Raw genomic sequence first — 19,383 nt, 5'->3', positions numbered from 1 at the left:
GCTCAAGGCTAGCGCTCTACCACTTGAGCCACAGCACCACTTCCCGCTTTTTTCTTTTTGCTTATGTGGTGCTGAGGAATCAAACCCAGGGCCTCAGGCATGCAAGATAAGTCCTCTACCACTGAGCCACCTTCCCAACCCCCAACTGTATGTTTTATAGCTTTTTTTTTTTTTCAGTATTTGGGATTTGAACTCAGTATCTTTCACTTGGTAAATTAATGTGAAAATGCTGAGTCACATCTTCAGCCATGCTTTTTCAGTGTTGGGATTTTTTTTTTTGTTTTTTGTTTTTTATTTTTTAGGATATGGTTACACCTATCTAGGTATGAACCTTGTTGCACCTACTTTAGGTCCCATCATCACTGGGATCACAAATGGGATCACCAAACCATTGACCTCCTTCTATGAAGAAGGAATTGATGAGATTTTTCATACCAGGTCTGGCCTGGTGTCAGTCCTCCTAACCTCAGCTCCCCTGTGTACTGGATGACAGGCACATACCACTGAGCCTAGCTGTGGGTCAAGAAGGGGCCTGCCCCAAGTTGACATTTTTCTCATCTCAGCCCTTTCCCCCAGTAATATTTTATATTAGAAATTTCATAGGTAAAGCTGTACGTAGTATTTTTATTTTTTTATCCAATTTTATTCACGCTGTTTTTTTCTATCACAAAGCTCACTTTCTGGATGAGTACATTTGAACAGCTTTATAAGGACCCCTACCTCAGGTCCATGTTGGCACTCTACAAGATTTTAGTTTTAGCCAGCACTGATTTGGTTTTAATCTGCCATCCAGGAACAGGACTTTTTTCCCCTTTTTGTCACATCATATTTAAACCTGTAGCAGACAATATAAAAAAATAAGGTCTGAGTTACTGTTTTTTAGGAACTCAGCATCCTCATGTTTTTCTTTCTAATACCCGTGTTCTCCCATGAAACTGTAATATATCAAGACATGGAATTAATACAACGATAGCAGTGTCTCTGGCTCTCTGATTGACTTCACTTCCCATTTTTGTTAGATACCAAAATGATAGCTTGTATAACTCTAATCTTTGGAACAACTATCTAAAAATGATATACTCACTTTATTGATGAGGTAATTATATCTAAATTTTTTAAAATAATTTTAAGTCCTATGTGACTTAAAAGTCCCATGTGATCTAGCTTTTGGTTGGCAATGTCTAGTACTTCTATAGTAAACCTAGAATCAGTATGTTTGTAAATTTCCCTTTTCCCGAATTATTGAGATTTTTTATAACCCTCCAGTAGAATATTTGCATAGGCTAGATTATAAATTTTTAGCCTAGTATGACTTTGATTTTCTGTTCTATACTCTATAGATTTCCAAGAGATTTCTAGAAGGAACTCCACTAAACATAATATGACATTTGCATTAGGCTTGCTTAACTTAGCAAATCTAGCCTTTTATTTTAACATAAAACAATGAATTTAGTTCTGTTTTTACTGCTTTATTATGAGTGGAAAAATAAGTACTTACTTTGACTTTTGAAGTATATACACTATCATATAAAGTGGAATTTCTTCTCTTTATCATGTTAAAAGAGTTTTTCTAAATACAGTAGGAAAAACCCAACTTAAAATCAATTTTTCCTGGGTGGGGAATGTAGCATAGTCAAAGAGCACTTGCCTAGCACATGCTAGGTTCAGTCTCTACAGTTAAAAAAAATAATCAGGTTTTATTTTGCTCTATTTCTTGATATATTTTTCTCAAGTCACTTACGTTTTTCTATTCTCATAAAATAAATTGGTAATCTATTTCAGAGTGATGAAAATGAACAAGAACAACAATCAGATACAGAAGAAGGGTCCAATAAAAAAGAAACTCAGGTAAAGAGCCTGACTTTTTGCATTGAGTAATATTTATAAAGATTGCTTTTAAATTGTATTTAATTACATTTATTCACACAGAGCAGTTATTGGACACAGTACTTACCTACTTATCATATTAGTAGTTACCTGGAAGTCAGGGAAGGAAGGATTGAATAGGAACACTAAGAATGTCTTAGAGATGATGGGATATTCTGGATCTCAGTTGCAATGATAGTTTTACTGATTTGCAACAGTTGTCAACTCATCCAGTAACATTCTAGTGAGGGTAGTTTATTGTGATTTACCCTTCAGAGGTAAAAAGGCAAGAAAAAGAATAATACCCTTGGGCTGGGAAAGTGTCTCAGTGGTAGAGTGCTTACCTTGCATACATGAGGCCCTGGGTTCGATTCCTCAGCACCACATAAGCAGAAAAGGCTGGAAGTGGTGCTGTGGCTCAAAGTTGTAGAGCGCTAGCCTTAAGCTGAAGAGCTGAGGGACAGCGCCCAGGCCCAGAGTTCAGGCCCCACAACTGGCAAAATAATAATAATAATAATACCCTTGACCAAATGAAAATATTTAATGGATACTCAGAGTAGTAGAAATCCAGAAGTAATGGTCTCAGGCTTTACTTTTGTAAATGGCAAAGTTATATGAAAGTTTCTTCTGCAGTGCTTTTTTCTTTCTTTTTTTTTTTCTAAGTTGCCCTTCCCTTATCTGTTTTCAATTTGACTGTTCAAAAAGATAAAATACTTTAAGGAGCCGGGCACAGTGGCTCATGCCTGTAATCCTAGCTACTCAGGAGGCAGAGCTCTGAGGATCACGTTTCAAAGCCAGCCCAGGCAGAAAACTCCGTGAGACTCTTATCTCCAATTAACCACCACTAAACTGCAAGTGGTGCTGTGGCTCAAGAGGTAGAGTGCTCACCTTGATCTGAAGAGCTCAGGGACAGCGCCCAAGCCCAGAGTTCAAGCCCCATGACCGACCAAAAAAAAAAACCAGAAGTGGTGCTATGGGTCATGTGGTAGAGCACTAGCCTTGAGCACAAAGAGGCTCAGGAACAGCACTCAGACCCTGAATTCAAGGTATCCCCATCCCCTCCCACCCACAAAAAAAAGAAAATACTTTAAGGAGCTCTAATATTCACATAGGAATTTAACTGTACCACACGAGTTAGAATTGTGTAGCTAGGAATGGTGTCATCATTACCTTAAAATATATTCAGTAATAAAATTTCTGTGGTTTATTTAATTGTGCTGAAATGACTTCCTCACATGTATTTATTTGGCTAAAGAAATACTTAAATGTTGAAAGGTTACTGAAAATTGTAAATCAAGCTTATACTATCTATCTATAGAACATAAATTTTAAAATAAATTAAGATAAATTTTTATCATGCAAAATTTGAATTACCTTATACTGTCAGAAATTTAGTTTTGTCAGTTGTTTGTTTTTAAAGCTATTTGTTGGTAAAAAGTGGTTAGCCTACAAAAAACTTAGTAATTGGGCTGGGAAGGTGGCTTGGTGGTAGAGTGCTTTCCTAGCATGAATGAAGCCCTGGGTTCGATTCCTCAGTACCACATAAACAGAAAAGGCCACAAGTGGCGCTGTGACTCAAGTGGTAGCATGATAGCCTTGAGCAAAAGCTCAGGGACAGTGCCCAGGCCCTGAGTTCAAGCCCCAGCACTGGAAAAAAAAAAAAAAACTAGTAAAAACTTGGCTGGGTGCCCTTGGTTTCCACCTGTAAACTTAGCTACTTTATGATCTGAGGATTGCAGTTCAAAGCTAGCTCAGGCAGAAAAGTCTGAGACTCTTGTCTCTATCAAAAAGCCTGAAGTAGAGCTGGAGCTGAAGCTGGAGCTCAACTGATGGCGTGCTAACCTTGCAAAAAAGGCACAGTGACAGGGCTCAGGTCCTGAGTTCAAGCCCCAGGGATCAATAAACACAGAAAAACTTGAGCCAAGTATAACACCAAGGCAAAAATCCACTAAAATAAGAGAAACTGACAATTAAACATATGAAGTTGGCAATATAATATGCTAATATAGTATAAATATGTCACTTTTTCCTGCTGAGTGAGCATAAATAATGGATATGTTTCTTAATCATTTTATTTTTTTCTTTAAGAAATACTGTATGTTGGTTTTTGTAGGAAGTATAAAACATGTTTCTAAATGTGATTATACTGTGCATATAAGAACAGTCAGTGACTATATCCCCAACTATTCTCTGAGAAAAAAAACAGCAAACATAATGAATGTTAAGTTAATTTAATAGTGTGATCATTCTTGCATTAAGTTTTTTTAGGTTAATGGTTTAATTTTAATAAACCTGTGTTTCTTTTCTTTCTAGACGGATTCTGTTTCTAGGTATGTTTTAACTTGATTTTAATACTTTTTTTCTTTTTGTATTTTTACTAAAAGCATTTGTTACTTCTGGATTCTGTAAAATTTAGAATTGGAATTAGATGGGTAATAAAGATGCATAAAAATTTAGGTGAACTAGTTACACTTTTTAGCTTCTTTTGTTAAAGGCTGTATTTTCGGCTGACTGGCTATGATAGTATAAAGCACTACGAAAGAATAAGAAGTTTTCTTAACCTTCCAATAATGACTCTTCTTAAGTTCTCCAAAGTTTCCTAAGATATTTCAACATTGTCTCATTGACATAGGAACTGATGAAATCCACAGTTGGCTAGAAATTTTATTAGGTAACTTCTCCCTTAGCCTTGCTTTAGATATAAGAAAAATGGGTGAAGATATTTTTTTAAGTATCATCCAGCTCAAAATTGCTATATCCTTGAATCTAATCATGATCAGTTGTTTTGTTTATAATTGTTAAAGTATAGCAAAAAAAAATGTATGCACTGATAATTCTGTTGAATTGAAATGCAGAAAAGATAGCCTAGTTCATAACCAAATTACAAAGAATTCAGTTAGTAAGATTTATTCTTGCTATTTAAGAAAACCCATTATCTGACACTTAGGTAATGTTATATTTCATCAAATTTAAGATATTATTAATGTTAAAACATTTTTTACTTCCATAAAAGGAAAAGTATTACCAATTAAACTTTAATACATCACTACTTAAAAGCTGTGTTCTGATTTCAGAAATGTTAAAATGTGAAAACAATATAGTTTAAATCTGTTGAAATAATTTATCATATTATAAAATCAGGATTCTCTTTTTTTAAACTTTTTCTTCAATACAAGTTAATACAAAAATAAAAATATTTTAATAATAAAAATTAAAAATGTATCACAAAAGTTGATTTCATAGCAAATTAAGGAAAATATTACTTACTATTTTAGAATAACAAGTCACTGTATACTAATATGTATGTTATTGTAATTTGTGAAAGCCTATAATAAAGTTTTTGATTTGAACTCATCTTTTAAAGATATGATACCAGTTCCACATCATCTAGTGATCGGTATGATTCCTTACTGGGTCGCTCTGGATCGTATAGTTACTTAGAAGACAGAAAACCTTATAGTAGCAGGCTAGAAAAGGATGACTCAACTGACTTCAAAAAGGTACTTAGGTTGTTTGATTATATTTAATTAAAAATAAGTTATCTCTTGTGTTGAGATATTTATATTTTAATTTTATTCTGAAAAACTTTTAATGAAATCAATATGAAAATGACTTTCTTTTTTCATATTTGTAAATTATTTGTACATAGATTACTTATGTATTATTTTCTAAAGGGAAAAGTATCCAAGACTTTATTTTACATGTATTGTCTCATGCAATTACTGTGATTGAACTGGAAAGGGGCATTTAGTAGGCAGAGGTGTGAGGTGTATGCACACATACACATTAACAGGGTCTTGCTATATATAGCCCAGGCTGGCCAAGCCTTAACATGTAATCCTCCTGCTTAGCCTCCCAAATACTGACCTACCGTATATGGCTTCTCTGTTTGGTAATAAGCATACAGAGAATATAGTTTGTAAAGAATAATGCAGTCCTAGCTAACTGAAAAAGTATGGTAGTTCTGGTGCTATTAGGATGAAGGTTGGAAATAATTAAGAAATCTTAGAAACTCAACAGTACAAAATTCTGATTATTATTTTTCACATAAGAGTTTAAGCTTGATGAAGTTTGTGGAGAAGACTTGTGATATTTGTCCATTTTCCTGGGTGACAGTTGTTTGAATTAAAGCTTTGACAGTTACTCTGAAGTGGGAGAACAGTTTTATAAAGAGTGTACAGCTAGCTGGGCACCGGTGGCTCACGCCTGTAATCCTACCTACTCAGGAGGCTGAGATCTGAGGATCACAGTTCAAAGCCAGGACAGAAAAGTCCCTAGGAGACTCTTATCTCCGGTTAACCACTCAAAACTGCAAGTGGCACTGTGGTTCTAAGTGGCAGAATGCTAGCCTTGAGCAAAAGAGCCTAGGGACAGCGCACAGGCCCTGAGTTCAAGTCCCATGACCAACAACAACAATGAAGTGTACAGCTATAACAACAACAAAAAGTAGTAGGACAGGTAAATGCACTTCCTAAGGAAGTAAGGTTTTAGCCAAGAACAGAAAGATGAGGGGCTGGGAAGGTAGCTCAGCGGTAGAGTGCATGCCTTGCAAGCATGAGGCCCTGGGTTCGATTCCTCAGCACCACATAAACAGAAAAAGCCAGAAGTGGCGCTGTGGCTCCAGTGGTAGAGCACTAGCCTTGAGCTGAAGAGCTGAGGGACAGCGCCCAAGCCCAGAGTTCAGGCCCCATGACCGGCAAAAAAAAAAAAAAGAAAGAAAGATGATCAGTTAGCTGTTAATTGGTGGGAATGAGAATTGTATTCTAGACTGAGTGGACTGCATAGACCTGATGGTGGAAGGATACATAATATATTGAATATATTGAAATAATTTAATTCTAATATATTTAAGCTAAAATCAGGCTCTTGAGAAGGCCATTCAAGGGTTTTTAATATGTAGAGGATAGCAAAACAGTTTCCTTGTGAAAATTATGGAATTTTCATTTTAAAAAGTATTTCTTGCTCTTGTATGTTAAAAAAAAAAAAACAGATTTGGAGGAGAACTGGAAAACAGTTCTGTTAGTACAGTCAATGTGAAAGCAGATTATAGCCAGAAAGATGTATTAGAAGTTGGAGGCCTGGGAAGGTGGCTCAGTGGTAGAGCGCTTGCTTTGCTTGCTTAGGCCCTGGGTTCGATTCCTCAGCACCACATAAGCAAAAAGAAAAAAGCCGGAAGTGGCGCTGTGGCTCAAGTGGTAGAGCTCTAGTCTTGAGCTGAAGAGCTGAGGGACAGCGCCCAGGCCCAGAGTTCAGGCCCTACGACTGGACCCTCCCCACCCCCCAAAAAAAAAAAAAGAAGAAGTTGGAGTGGAAAAGAAGCAGTAGATATAAAGTCTTAAGAAAGAGAACAAGAATCATTTGAACTACTCCAAGAAATGTTACCTGCCTTTTATTGCTATGTATCATGCAAGTAAAATAATAAATGTAACCCTGTTTTGAATAATAGAAAAGCTCATATACTCCAAAATAAAAATTACAGTGATTTCTCAGCTACACTTGCAATGGAGGTATGTAGTCCTGATTTAAAGTCAGATCGCTAAATCTTCTTTAGAAGAATTTAGAAAATCAGAATTATCTTTAACATCTTACATTTTAAATGCCAGAATTATTTTATAAAATGTATACATAATAAATTAACTTTCTATAACTACTTATTTATAACCACAAAGCATCCACAAAGAGTTGAAATATTTTAATGTATCCTTTCTAGTACATATACTACATTAGTCTTTCTGTTTTAATATAATCATTAAGATAACTTTTTTAAAAATAAAAGAGCAGAAAAATAATTTGGGTTTTTTTTCACCTGATTTTTATAGCTTTATGAACAAATTCTAGCTGAAAATGAAAAGCTAAAGGCACAGCTACATGATACAAATATGGAACTAACAGATCTTAAATTGCAATTGGAAAAGGCCACCCAGGTTTGTATTTTTCTCTGTTACTTTCAAGATAATAGTTGTATTTCATTGAACCTAAAATATCACATTGAAACTTTCTATAATAAGACGAATTTGGTTATTGATAGTAGCTTAACTAGTAAAACTAATAATAATAAAAAAAGATCAATACTGTGCAGTTTATGGATAAATATATTCTTTTTTTCAAGTTATTAAATAGAAAAATATTATAATTAAAAGTCAAGTTTTTATTTGTTATGACATATATGGGATCTAATTTTTACTTCCATCATACATACCAGTTGGATCAAGGCTTATTGAAGCTTTTATAGTATAGAGGATTATCTTATAGTCATAATTTTTTTGTGTTGTGCTGTGAGTTGAGCCTTGGCCTTGTACCTCTGGGATACATCTGCTGCCCTCAAAATTTCTTTATTACAATTTTCATTTTATGAGTATTTCCTATTCTTCAGGTTAAAAATGCTTGATGAAGTGTAGTGCTGGAAGAAAGTAATTTTAACTCTTCAGTGCTTCTTCCTGTGGAATGCCAAAAGAAGACAATTTTAGTTAACAAAATTGAGATAGCCAAGAAGACTCACCATCTTGTACATAAGATCTAGGAATTTTCCCAAGGTCTTTTCCCTTGGAACATTCTAGTACTGGGAAATAGTAATAAGCACATCTCATCCTTTAAAAAAGCAAAGCAAAACGTTGTGATCAAAGAATCTTGGGAATTGCTTCATAATTTAAATCTTGGAAGTTTTACAGGGTCTATTTATATGTTAAAAGCTCTAAGGAGTTCTGTAATTTAAAAAAAAAATACAAACAATTTAATTTTAACATGGTACTTCCTAGCATAAGCAGTTAGTTCCTGCCTCTTAGTACAAGAATCCAGCTTGGAAGCAGAATCTAAAATTACATACTCAGTTCTGATAGTGGTACCACATACTTCTTTTTGTCCAGTCTCTTTTGTTTCGGAAAGGCAAAATTTACTTCTGCAAGTACGCTATCATCCAAAAATCTGGCAAGCAGGCAGAAGAAGCAGGCTGTTGCCTATTTATTCCTAACACAGCAGGCCCTGCCCCTCTGCTCAGATTGGTAGAGCTCAGGTTCACAATCTGCTCATAATTGGCTAGTTTGATCAACAGGGTAAGGTGTATTTACATAAAGGTGACATTAAGATACTTTATATTAACTGTATATAATCTCAAAACATACCCACACTCTCTGCTGTTTGTTGATCCATGTTATATATGCCTTCTGAGTTCTTAATTCCATCTTGGAAAAACCAGTCCCTTATCTTCACCATTTTTTATAATTGGTAAAATATCATGTTCTACCACTTGATCCATGCCCCCACTCCTTTTGCTTTTAGTTTTGTTTTTCAGGTGGGGTATCCAGCTAACTTTTCCCATGCTGGCCTCAGACTATGATCTTCCCCAGCTCTTGAGTAGCTGGAATTATAAGTAAATTCCACCAGGCCTTTCTTAAATTTTATATGTCTTAACATTTGAAATGAAGAAATTCTGAAAGAAAATATCAAAAATTATCTTGGAAGCCAGGTGCCAATGCCTCCTATCTGTAAAACTGAACTACTCAGGCGGCTCAGCTCTGAGGATCATTGTTCAAATCCAGCTAGCACAGGAAAGTCCATGAGATTCTTATCTCCAATTAATCACTAAAAAGCCCTAAGTGGAGCTGTAACTCAAGTGGTAGAGCACTAACCTTGAACACAGAAGCTTGAGGAGAGTGCTGAAGCCCAGCATCAGTACTTAAAATAATAATAAACTTAGCTTCAAGTTCTGAAGATATTAAAATGTGATTAAAGCAGAAAATAATTATATAAAGGAAATATTTTTAAATTACCATATTAGGATCATTAAGTAATTTAGCATTCCATAAAGCCCTGGTTTTGATCACAAAACACAATTACCACATTAAACAGTGAAATTATGCTTAACTAAAATGACATACAACATATATTTTGTGCTTGGTAGTAACAAAAAGCATTTCTTAAAATTGGCAAATAACAGGGCTGGGAAGGCGGCTCAGTGGTAGGGTGCTTGCCTTGCATGCTTGAGGCCCTGGGTTCGATTCCTCAGCACACATAAGTAGAAAAAGCCAGAAGTAATGCTGTGGTTCAAGTGGTAGAGTGCTAGCCTTGAGCTGAAGAGCTGAGGGAGAGCACCCAGATCCAGAGTTCAGGCCCCACGACTGACCAAAAAAAAAATTTTTTTTTGGCAAATAACACTCTGTGAATTAGTAAAACTGGTTATTTAGCAAATCTGCTTTTGAAAGACATGTCATTTGATAAATTTGTTCCCAGATATTTGACAATTTTAAATCTACTAAATTCAAAGTCCATCATTTTTTCTTTCCTTTATTCAAACCTATTATACACTTGAATATGTATTATATCACCTGAATATTTTGATTTCTTTTAATACCCATTAAAGAAAGTTACTTTCCCCATCTTCATTGCACTTACATCCCATTTTGTAATTTCTTACCTTATTGCAGAGACAAGAAAGATTTGCTGATAGGTCACTATTGGAAATGGAAAAAAGGGTAAGTATTCCATTTTATTAACTGTTATTTTTTGTATAAGCAGTGGTGGGTTTCTTGTATTCTGTTTTTATAGATGACAGTTTTAATTAAGTCTAATTTGTCTCTCTAGATAGGAAATGGCCCTAAGAGTTAATGTATTGTATTTCTGTATTTTAGAGAATTTTTAAAATCATGTGTACTGAAATTATGTATTCTATAATAATATTTAATACTTTTTATTTTTCATAAATATATGCATATTTATTAAAATATTTTGTGTACATTTACTTCAGTTCTCAAATTTTAAATACTTCCATTTGTGTGTGTGTGTGTGTGCGTGTGCGTGTGCGTGTGCGCGTGCACACACACATGAGCTGGGCTTGGGGCTTGAACTCAGGGCCTGGGATACAATACTCCAGGCTACAACTCTACCACTTGAGCCACAGCTCTTTTACTTTTAGCTCTTTAGTGATTAACTGGAAATAAAAAATCTCACAAAGTGTCCTGCCCAGTCTGGCTTTGAATCATCTTTCTCAGATCTTAGCATATTTAGGGAGCTAGGACTGCAGGTGTGAACCACCAGCACCCAACTACTTCCACAGATTGTAAGTCTAGGAGATACAAAGATCATGGTTCAATAAAAAGAAAAAGGCACAGGGACAGTGTCCAGTTCCCAGGACAGCACACACAAAAAAGGAAATGTGCCTGTAGAATGTTTGCAAGTCTACAGTGCAGTTGATCTAAACCTCATTGTAGAGGTTTTGTCAAAGAAAAAATAATATCTGGTAGCTATGACATCAAGGTAATGTTGAAAACTTTTTTTCTATTCCATTTTGAAAATTACCAGTTTGCCTTTTTCACAAAAAAAATGAAAAACAAGTACAAATTTAAAAATAATTTATTAATGTCTATTGTGTACTAAATTATATCTTAAAAACACTATCCTTTTAGCATTCTGGAACTTTTTAAAATTAAGTTCTATGGTCATTTTTTTTTTAATTGATACAACTAGTTGGGTGTGGTGGTACATACCTGTAATCCTCATATTCAGAAGATTGAATCAGGAGGACAGCCTGACTTGTATTGTAGAGGTCAAGATCACACTGTTGTGCCACATAGCAAAATTGTGATCTCAAAAAAGGAAGAAAAAAAATTTATAACTCGTAATCACTAAAAATACAGAATCACTTATATTTTAAATGTAATAGATAGTTATTATATATTTATATTGCCATATAGTTTTATATAACCTTTTGAATTTTGATAATTTATGCAGAACTGATTAGATTAATTCTCTTTACTCATTAATGGTTGATATGAAAGAACAAAATACACAATCAGAATATTTGTATTTGTTACACAATCATACTCGAGAATAGTTTCTATTTCTTAGGAAAGTTGTATATTTTGGTCACAAAAACCTAATCTTAGAATAAGAATCAAATATATTATCTTTATTTTTTATCTTTATCAATCTTATCAAACAGAGATTATTGATACTTTGGTATCCATCCTTGTGATTCACTCGTTAATATTCTCACATTTCACCTCACCTCCTTTTTCTGCTTGTCAGATGCAGGTAAATTACAAAGTAGCTCATCTACTCTCAATTTAACAAACATTGATATTTGTAGTATTGAGAACTGCTAACATGTATTCAGCATTTTGTGAATATCAGATAAACACTGGGCTGAGCAATTTGTATGCATTTTCTCTTAACCATATTTTTTAATGTTTTTAATGTAATACATTTACCCAACACAGGTAATGGCCTGTAATTTTATAACTGTTTGTTTGAGCCTATAAAATCAAGCAGTTGAGAATAGAATTCTTTTCTTACTCTACTACTTTTAAAACCTTGAAAACAGCTAATAAAATTGAGACTTGGGTAAAATTATCTCTCAACCAAAATTCTATTTCTGATATTTGACAAAGTTTTGGGGGTTTTGTTGTTGGTTAAGGCTTGAACTCTGGGCCTGGGTGCTGTCCCTCAGCTCTTCAGCTCAAGGCACTAGCTCTACCACTTCTCGAGCCACAACGCCACTTCCTATTTTCTCAGTGGTTTATTGGAGATAAGGGTCTCATGGACTTTCCTGTCTGGGCTGACTTTGAACCTTGATCCTCAGATCTCAGCCTCCTGAATAGCTAGCGTTACAGGCATGAGCCACCAGCACCTGGCAATATTTGACAAATTTTGAGGATTAAATTTGTCCCTTATGCTAGTATTTTCAAAAATATAATTGCTCATATGAAATTTTTATGTGTTATTATCTAGGAGAAAGGTCTATATAGAGAAAGTAAATTTTGACTTGAAATCTTGAACCATGTGATTTTTAGATTCTATATAGCACTTGTAAGGCTATGAGTAGGATGCTATCTTTTTCTTAAAGTTACATATTTCAAAAACAATAGATATTTACATTTACAGTAAATGTACTGCATTACTAAAAATCAACATGAATTATTAATCTGAGAATGTCTTGGGAAAAGTTTCAGTGTCATTAAACTAAATGTAAATGGTTTGTATCTGAAAGGTGACCGGCAAGAGTCAGTATCTTCTGGGCGGTATGACCTAACCAGTTTTACAGTTCATCAATTACTGCTGCTTGCTTTTGGCATAACACCATAGAATGCTTATTTGATAAAGGAAATAAAACAGTACACTGCAATAATATATTGTATGTTGGCTTTGCCTGTCACTCTGAAATGAGTTATGCTAGAATTGCTACTCCATTAGATCACCGCATTAATGCTACACACAGTATCAACCTATATACAAAACTATAAAAGCAAGTGGATAAAATAATGGCCAGTAAACATTGTGGTTAGAGGACAAAGTGGTTAGATTTGCAAAGTACACAAATCCTAGGCACCTTTGCTTTTGCTTTTCTGCTTCTATCACAGTAGTATAATTGCATCTTTGTGTGAGTTTTTTTTTTTTCCTTTCTGATACAGTCTTCAGTCTTGGAGATTGATTGCCTATACTCTATATGAACAAAAAAAAAATGATTAAACACATTATGTAGCATCTCACCAGAAAGTTAGAGCTTTAAAAAAAGAGCTCATGAAGAGTAATAAAAAATTAAGATCTTCATATTTTCTCATTTTGGAAAGCTCTTTCACATCACTGGCATCACATTTTTCTATACACTGCTCCTGATTTTATCATTGATTCTAAAGTGTCACTATTTCACAATATAGAGAAAAAATTGAAACTGAAATCATTATGTCATTAATGGTATCTTAAATTGATCTAGGAACGAAGAGCCCTAGAAAGAAGAATATCTGAAATGGAAGAAGAGCTCAAAGTAAGTAGATCATGTGAGAAACAGTACTGCTTATGGATTTAAATGTTATACAAGTATAAATGTTTATATTGTTCAAAGAGCTAATTACCCAATTGGTGAGTTATCTATATCTTTTGCTTCTCTTTCTTTCTAAATCCAGGTTGTAGTGAGCTAGAAGAAGATGTAAAACCCAAATCATTTTGACAATCTAAATGTATAACACTTTCGATATTCAGGTATAAAAATTAGATAATAATTATAAGAGGAAAGGTTTTGTGAAGCTCTTTATGTCTAAGTATACTTTTATGTTTCTTTAAAAATAAATCATGGCTGGGCGCTAGTGGCTCAGAGGCTGAAATCAGAGGATTGCAGTTCAAATCCAGCCTGGGCAGGAAAGTCTGTGAGACTCTGATCTTCAATAAACCACCAGAAAACCAGAAATGGCGCTGTGGCTCAAGAGGTAGAGTGCTATCTTCGAGCTGAATTGCTGAGAGACAGCTCCCAGGCCCAGAGTTCAAGCCCCATGACTGAACAAAAATAAATACAAGGAGATGAAAAAAATTCTTCTATGGAAATAAAGTATATTAGAAGAAGGGACAAGCAAAGATGTATTAAATTCATTCTCTGTGAAAATATTTGTTTTGAATTTTGACCACTCTGCAGGAAAAACAGAAAAAGATCAGCTAATTAATGGCCTGTTACCACATTGCCTTAAATAAATTGTCCTCTTAAGACATAGTACAACATTCTAAAATTCAATATTTAAATGTTCTATTGAATTATTTAGTTCATTTGTTAGACCATTATTACTGAGATGCTTTGAAAAGTAGCGGCAAGTCTTTTGGATTTTATTTGCTTGTATGTTCAGTTTGAAATGGAATTTTAGTAATACATTGTTTACCTTTCTAAATTTTTTGGAATGCTCCTTTTTTATTTATTACCTTGTAATTCTTTATTTTCTGACTGTACTCTTCATTTTCTTTTTTTTTTATTTTTATGTCTTTATGTTCTGATTCCTACAGAACCTGCACCAAATAAAGCAGATTCAGAGTCTGAGAGAGTTAAATGAAAGACTGCTGACTGAGAATAGGGCCTTGACAAGAGTGGTAGTCAAGCGCTCAGGGTTCTGTAGGCAACTGCATTCTGTGAGCCTGTAAATTATAGTTTCATCATTTCTTCTTGGTAGAGCCAGGCAGGTGTTTTTATTTTAGTGTGTTTTTTGTAAAAGCACATTTTTACAAATTAATACCATTGTGTCTGAAGTTTATCATATAACTCCTTAATTATGCATGGCTTCTCAGAATTTTTTTAAAGTATCACTAATAACATATTGCAACTTACAGTGTAAAACCAGGGCAAGATTTAGGAATTTAAAGACTTGTGCTAAAAATGTTTTGGGATTAAAATATGTCTAATGTTTATAGTCCTTTATTAGAAAGAAAGTGGAATGCAAAAAAAGTAGCATATAATTAACATGTAATTAATATATTTTAAAACCAAATTAAGCCTATATCATCTATTTGAAAATAACATTCATTTAGAACCATCTGAAGTTATGTTCATTTAGTTCTTTGTTACAGATACCTTAATGTGTAAATTCAAGTTAGTGTATTTTACATTTAAACGTTCTGAACACAAATAAGAATTAATTGGTTCTATATAAAATAAAAAACTTCCTAAAGACGTGGCTTAAGGTAGTTTTTCAAGTAGAAGTTTTAGTTTATATAATTAGTAATTGTGAAAAGATTTTGGAATACACTATTTCATGTCTCAAATATAAACTATTCCATTTATTATTTGACCTGGCAAAGCTGAATAATAAATGGAAGTTTATATAATTATTCTTAGTAGAAAATTAATTTAATTTGTAGCATTTTCATTCCTTCAGTTTGTCTGTAAAATTGAATTTCAGTGTTGCAAAGATAGGTGCTTTTCTCTTTGCTTCAAATACTTGTTTTGTGCATGATTGTTTTCTTGGATACATGTTTTACTATAATTTAAAATTTCCTTTATACTATTCTGATAAAAATTATTTTTAATAAGCACGTGTCTTGGAACAGACATTGTACTAGGTACTTAAGCTTAAGAAATTTTAATAATTTAAAACAAGCCTAACCCCCTCAAAACTTTCTTAAATAGACTGATTTTCTTGTAGAACAACAGTATTATGGTTTTAACTAGCATAAATAAAAAGACTTTGGTTTAGGTATTAACAGGAATGTTCAAAGGAATTCACTTTTAAGTACCTATCCTAACAAAAGCAGGCTTCATTTTCTTGGCTGCACTAATACAGTGTGCTTCTTAGTCATAATCAAGTGATAAAGTACTACATTTCGGTAGATAACTTTGATAGAATAAACATTTCATTCCATTATCAAACTAATAGCTTCGCAGTATTTTTTTTTCCTTCATGATCCTTGTTTTAGAAATTAGAAATACATATAACTGACAAAGATTGAACATTTTAGGTGATAACATTTGTTAAGAATGTTTTATCTTTCTATTGCAACTTTTGTTCTTCTGTTTTCCCCATGTAGATGTTACCAGACCTAAAAGCAGACAACCAGAGGCTAAAGGATGAAAATGGGGCCTTGATCAGAGTTATAAGCAAACTTTCCAAGTAGAGTTAAAAAACAAAAGCAAAAACAGAGCAGCAGGAATTGCACATACTAGTTACCCAGTGGACCATAATTGGCAGTCACTGGAAGCCTGAGAAGAATCCTTGGAGACTGTCATTTTCGGATATCCTGCCAAATGCCCTCTTATCTAGGATTTTTGTTTGTTTAATTTCTGGGATTTTTGTTTTGTTTCGTTATCAAGACCATTGTTTCATGTAAATGCAGCTGCTGAGATTTTTTTTTTAATGACTGAGAAAACTTGTTTACAGCTCCAGCATATAAGGAAAGTGTTCAAGGCCAGGTATGCCTCCGATATTTAACCAGTAAGCCTTAGTTGTACATAGATACTTTTGTGTCAACAGAAACTTTGAGCTCACAGAAGACAGTTATTCAGCATTTTTTGATGTGCCACAGTTTCCAGTTTTTCAATATTTAATTTTTTTTCTTTACATCTAAGTTTGGGTTTGTATTTCTTTCTTTCTAACTCTTCATGTGGCAGAGTCTTCTATGTATTCACAGCTTTCTCACTTAACTGAAAAAAAAAACAACTTCCTCTTCTGAGGTAATTGTCATGTATTATGCTAATGTATTGTCTCCCACCTGAACCTGAATTGCTTGGTGGAACATTTGCTTTCACTGTTTGTGCAATATGCATTTATTTCTTATATGAATGCTTTAAAGTCAGTTGTGATTAGATCTTTTAAGACCTGTTTTCTGTCTTCATTGGTCACCTTTCGTTTTTGCTGTTTTTTTTTTAATTGTAGTATAAGATACTAGATTCTGTAACTTTCACATTCATTTTTAGCAGGTACTGAGTGATGCTGTATATATAAATAAGTGTTTTGATTTTTTAGATCACCACATGGCATGCTTGACTATTTTCTTATTTCAAATGTCTGTTAATGCAAAGTAGGCTACTCCGTGATAGTGTTAAAAACAAATTTGCTAACAATATAATACAACAACTTTAAAAGTTACACATTATATGGAGCCCTAGCTTTACAAAATTTTCTACTGTAAAGGACTTGTACTTTTATTTTGTTTTTATCTGATAGTATTCAAACATAATTAAAGTTGCATAAGATAATTGCTTCACATTTCACATACCTATATTTATCTGAGTGCTGTCTAAAACTGTTGTGCTAGCCAAAGTAATGCTATGAAATCATTTGCAGACCTAACCCGTGAGTTAATGTTAAATGCACTGTTATTGCCATATGAAGAGGCATTGACTTTGATACCACCATCATGTTCAGACCATTTTATACATTCAATGGCCTTTTTATAAATGAGAAAGAAAAAAAAGCAAAACTAAGTATATAGCAAAGATGGCTTTTATTTGGACAAAATAGCTTTTATATTTTCATTAAACCATGCAAAAAATACTACATCTTTTTGGCACATAACTGTCTCCTTAACCACTGAACAGTTCCGCCATTTGAATAAATTGTACATTGTAAAGCTTATAGTAGCTAACTGTATTATTGAGTGTATTGTATACTTTATTAAGTGTGAATTTGTACCCCTTCATTTTAAAAGGTCATTGTGTCCTACTGCCTATTTTAGATTATTTTGGGGTTGGGGAAGGGTGTTTTGGTAAGCAGGATTTCAGTCCTCTTTCTTGATTGGTTTTATGAAGATATAAGGTTATGCTCTTACTACCAAGCTCAGGATTCTTGATTTTAAAGGTACAAGGATAGTTGTGGGGAATCTATTTTTGGTTATATTTGAACTGTATGAATGGTGGGTCTGAATATAGTTTCCATGGTCTCATGTGGGAGGTGAAATATACAGATAACTGATCAGTTTGAGTGACGGCAACATGTTCTGGTTGCACAACAGTAAGGCATGCTGTGGTTTTTATTTGTGAAGTTTGGATGCCTGTGAAGAATGATTAAATACATGTTTCTAATATTTTAGTGTTTTGTATTTAGGTTATTTATTCTTTGTATCTAAAACTGAACAGCTACTGTGCTATATTGATTTTATTGGTAGTATTGAGCAGACCTTGTTTCTGCATGAAACTAGTTGCAAAACCCACTATTTTGGAAATAAAAATGTATTTTGACATATACAAATAAAATGAATAAAACTATTTTAAATGTGTGAACTTTTAATGAAGACATTTTAAATTTTGTTCTAGGATATTTAAATTCTGCATGGGTATTTTTTCACTAATTATTTGGATACCAATTTAAATAACTTTTGAAATTGTAATATTGTGATAATTTGCACAACATTGTACGTGCAATCTGTAAATGCAATCTTAATTGCCATATTTATGCAATCTGTGTACCAATTTGGACAAATGTTTATATATTTTACATAAAGCTGTCTGTATGCAGAATCTGAGAACTAGTTTTTTATGATAAGTGGGTAAAAAAATATTGGTGACAGTGAGTCTCAGTATAGTAGCACAAAATTTCATTCCCATAAAAGTTTTGTGTTTTTTTAATTAAACTTATTCTTTTGTCTTAGCTATAAGTCTAGGTCTAGAAATACATATGAAAATAATATTCCACTAAAATAAATTTACTATTAGGTCATTGTCCAACTAACATGTAAATAGCTAAATTTTTTTTAATTGGTGGTAGTGAGACTTGAACTCAAGTCCCTGTTCTTGCCAGCAAGCATTTTGTCACCTAAGCCACACTTCCAGATCTTTTTTGCTTTATTTATTTTTCATATATGGTCTCTTGCTTTTGTTCCAGAAAACCTTAAACTATAGTCCTCCTACATCGCTGGAAGTATAGGGATGTACTTCTATGCCAAGATTGTTTTTGAGATAAGATGTATTGTTTTGTAATAAGGTGTGCTGAACTTGGTTCTTCCCTGAATGGGACTGAAATCATGTTCCTCACCTCTCCTCCCACACAGCTGCGATTATAGGCATTCACAACTGCACGCAGCAACATGCCTTTTTATTTTCAATTTTGACATTTGATAGAGTAGTAGTTAAGACCTATAGTAAGTCTATATTTAACTAAATTAATGAGTTTTATCCTTACCTCTACTTTGAATATTTTGCCTATTCAATACTCACAGAATTATCTCTATTATTTTTATTTGTCCATATTGTAACAAGAAAAGCATTTAATATGCAGATGCTTGAAAACTAAGTGAAAGCAGCTTTAGAACTGTCTCCAACTATTTATATGAAAAATA

General features: G+C 33.5%; 1 protein-coding gene across 1 annotated transcript in view; it reads left to right on the top strand.

Moving 5' to 3' along the window:
* The window catches only part of Ppp1r12a (protein phosphatase 1, regulatory subunit 12A), a 114,031-nt gene extending 95,718 nt beyond the window's left edge, over positions 1-18,313 (top strand). Inside the window, exons 18-24 of the mRNA XM_013018758.1 lie at positions 1,783-1,848; positions 4,180-4,196; positions 5,231-5,366; positions 7,686-7,790; positions 10,287-10,334; positions 13,571-13,621; positions 16,138-18,313. Coding sequence (XP_012874212.1) covers positions 1,783-1,848; positions 4,180-4,196; positions 5,231-5,366; positions 7,686-7,790; positions 10,287-10,334; positions 13,571-13,621; positions 16,138-16,224 — 510 coding nt within the window. The 3' untranslated portion in view covers positions 16,225-18,313. The remainder of the gene's footprint in view (positions 1-1,782; positions 1,849-4,179; positions 4,197-5,230; positions 5,367-7,685; positions 7,791-10,286; positions 10,335-13,570; positions 13,622-16,137) is intronic.
* Positions 18,314-19,383: the final 1,070 nt, after the last annotated feature.

Source organism: Dipodomys ordii, unplaced genomic scaffold, assembly GCF_000151885.1.
Source record: "Dipodomys ordii isolate 6190 unplaced genomic scaffold, Dord_2.0 Scaffold3, whole genome shotgun sequence".
NCBI lineage: Eukaryota > Metazoa > Chordata > Mammalia > Rodentia > Heteromyidae > Dipodomys > Dipodomys ordii.
Note: the sequence above shows the minus strand (reverse complement) of the source record. Positions and strands in the feature narration are given on the sequence as shown.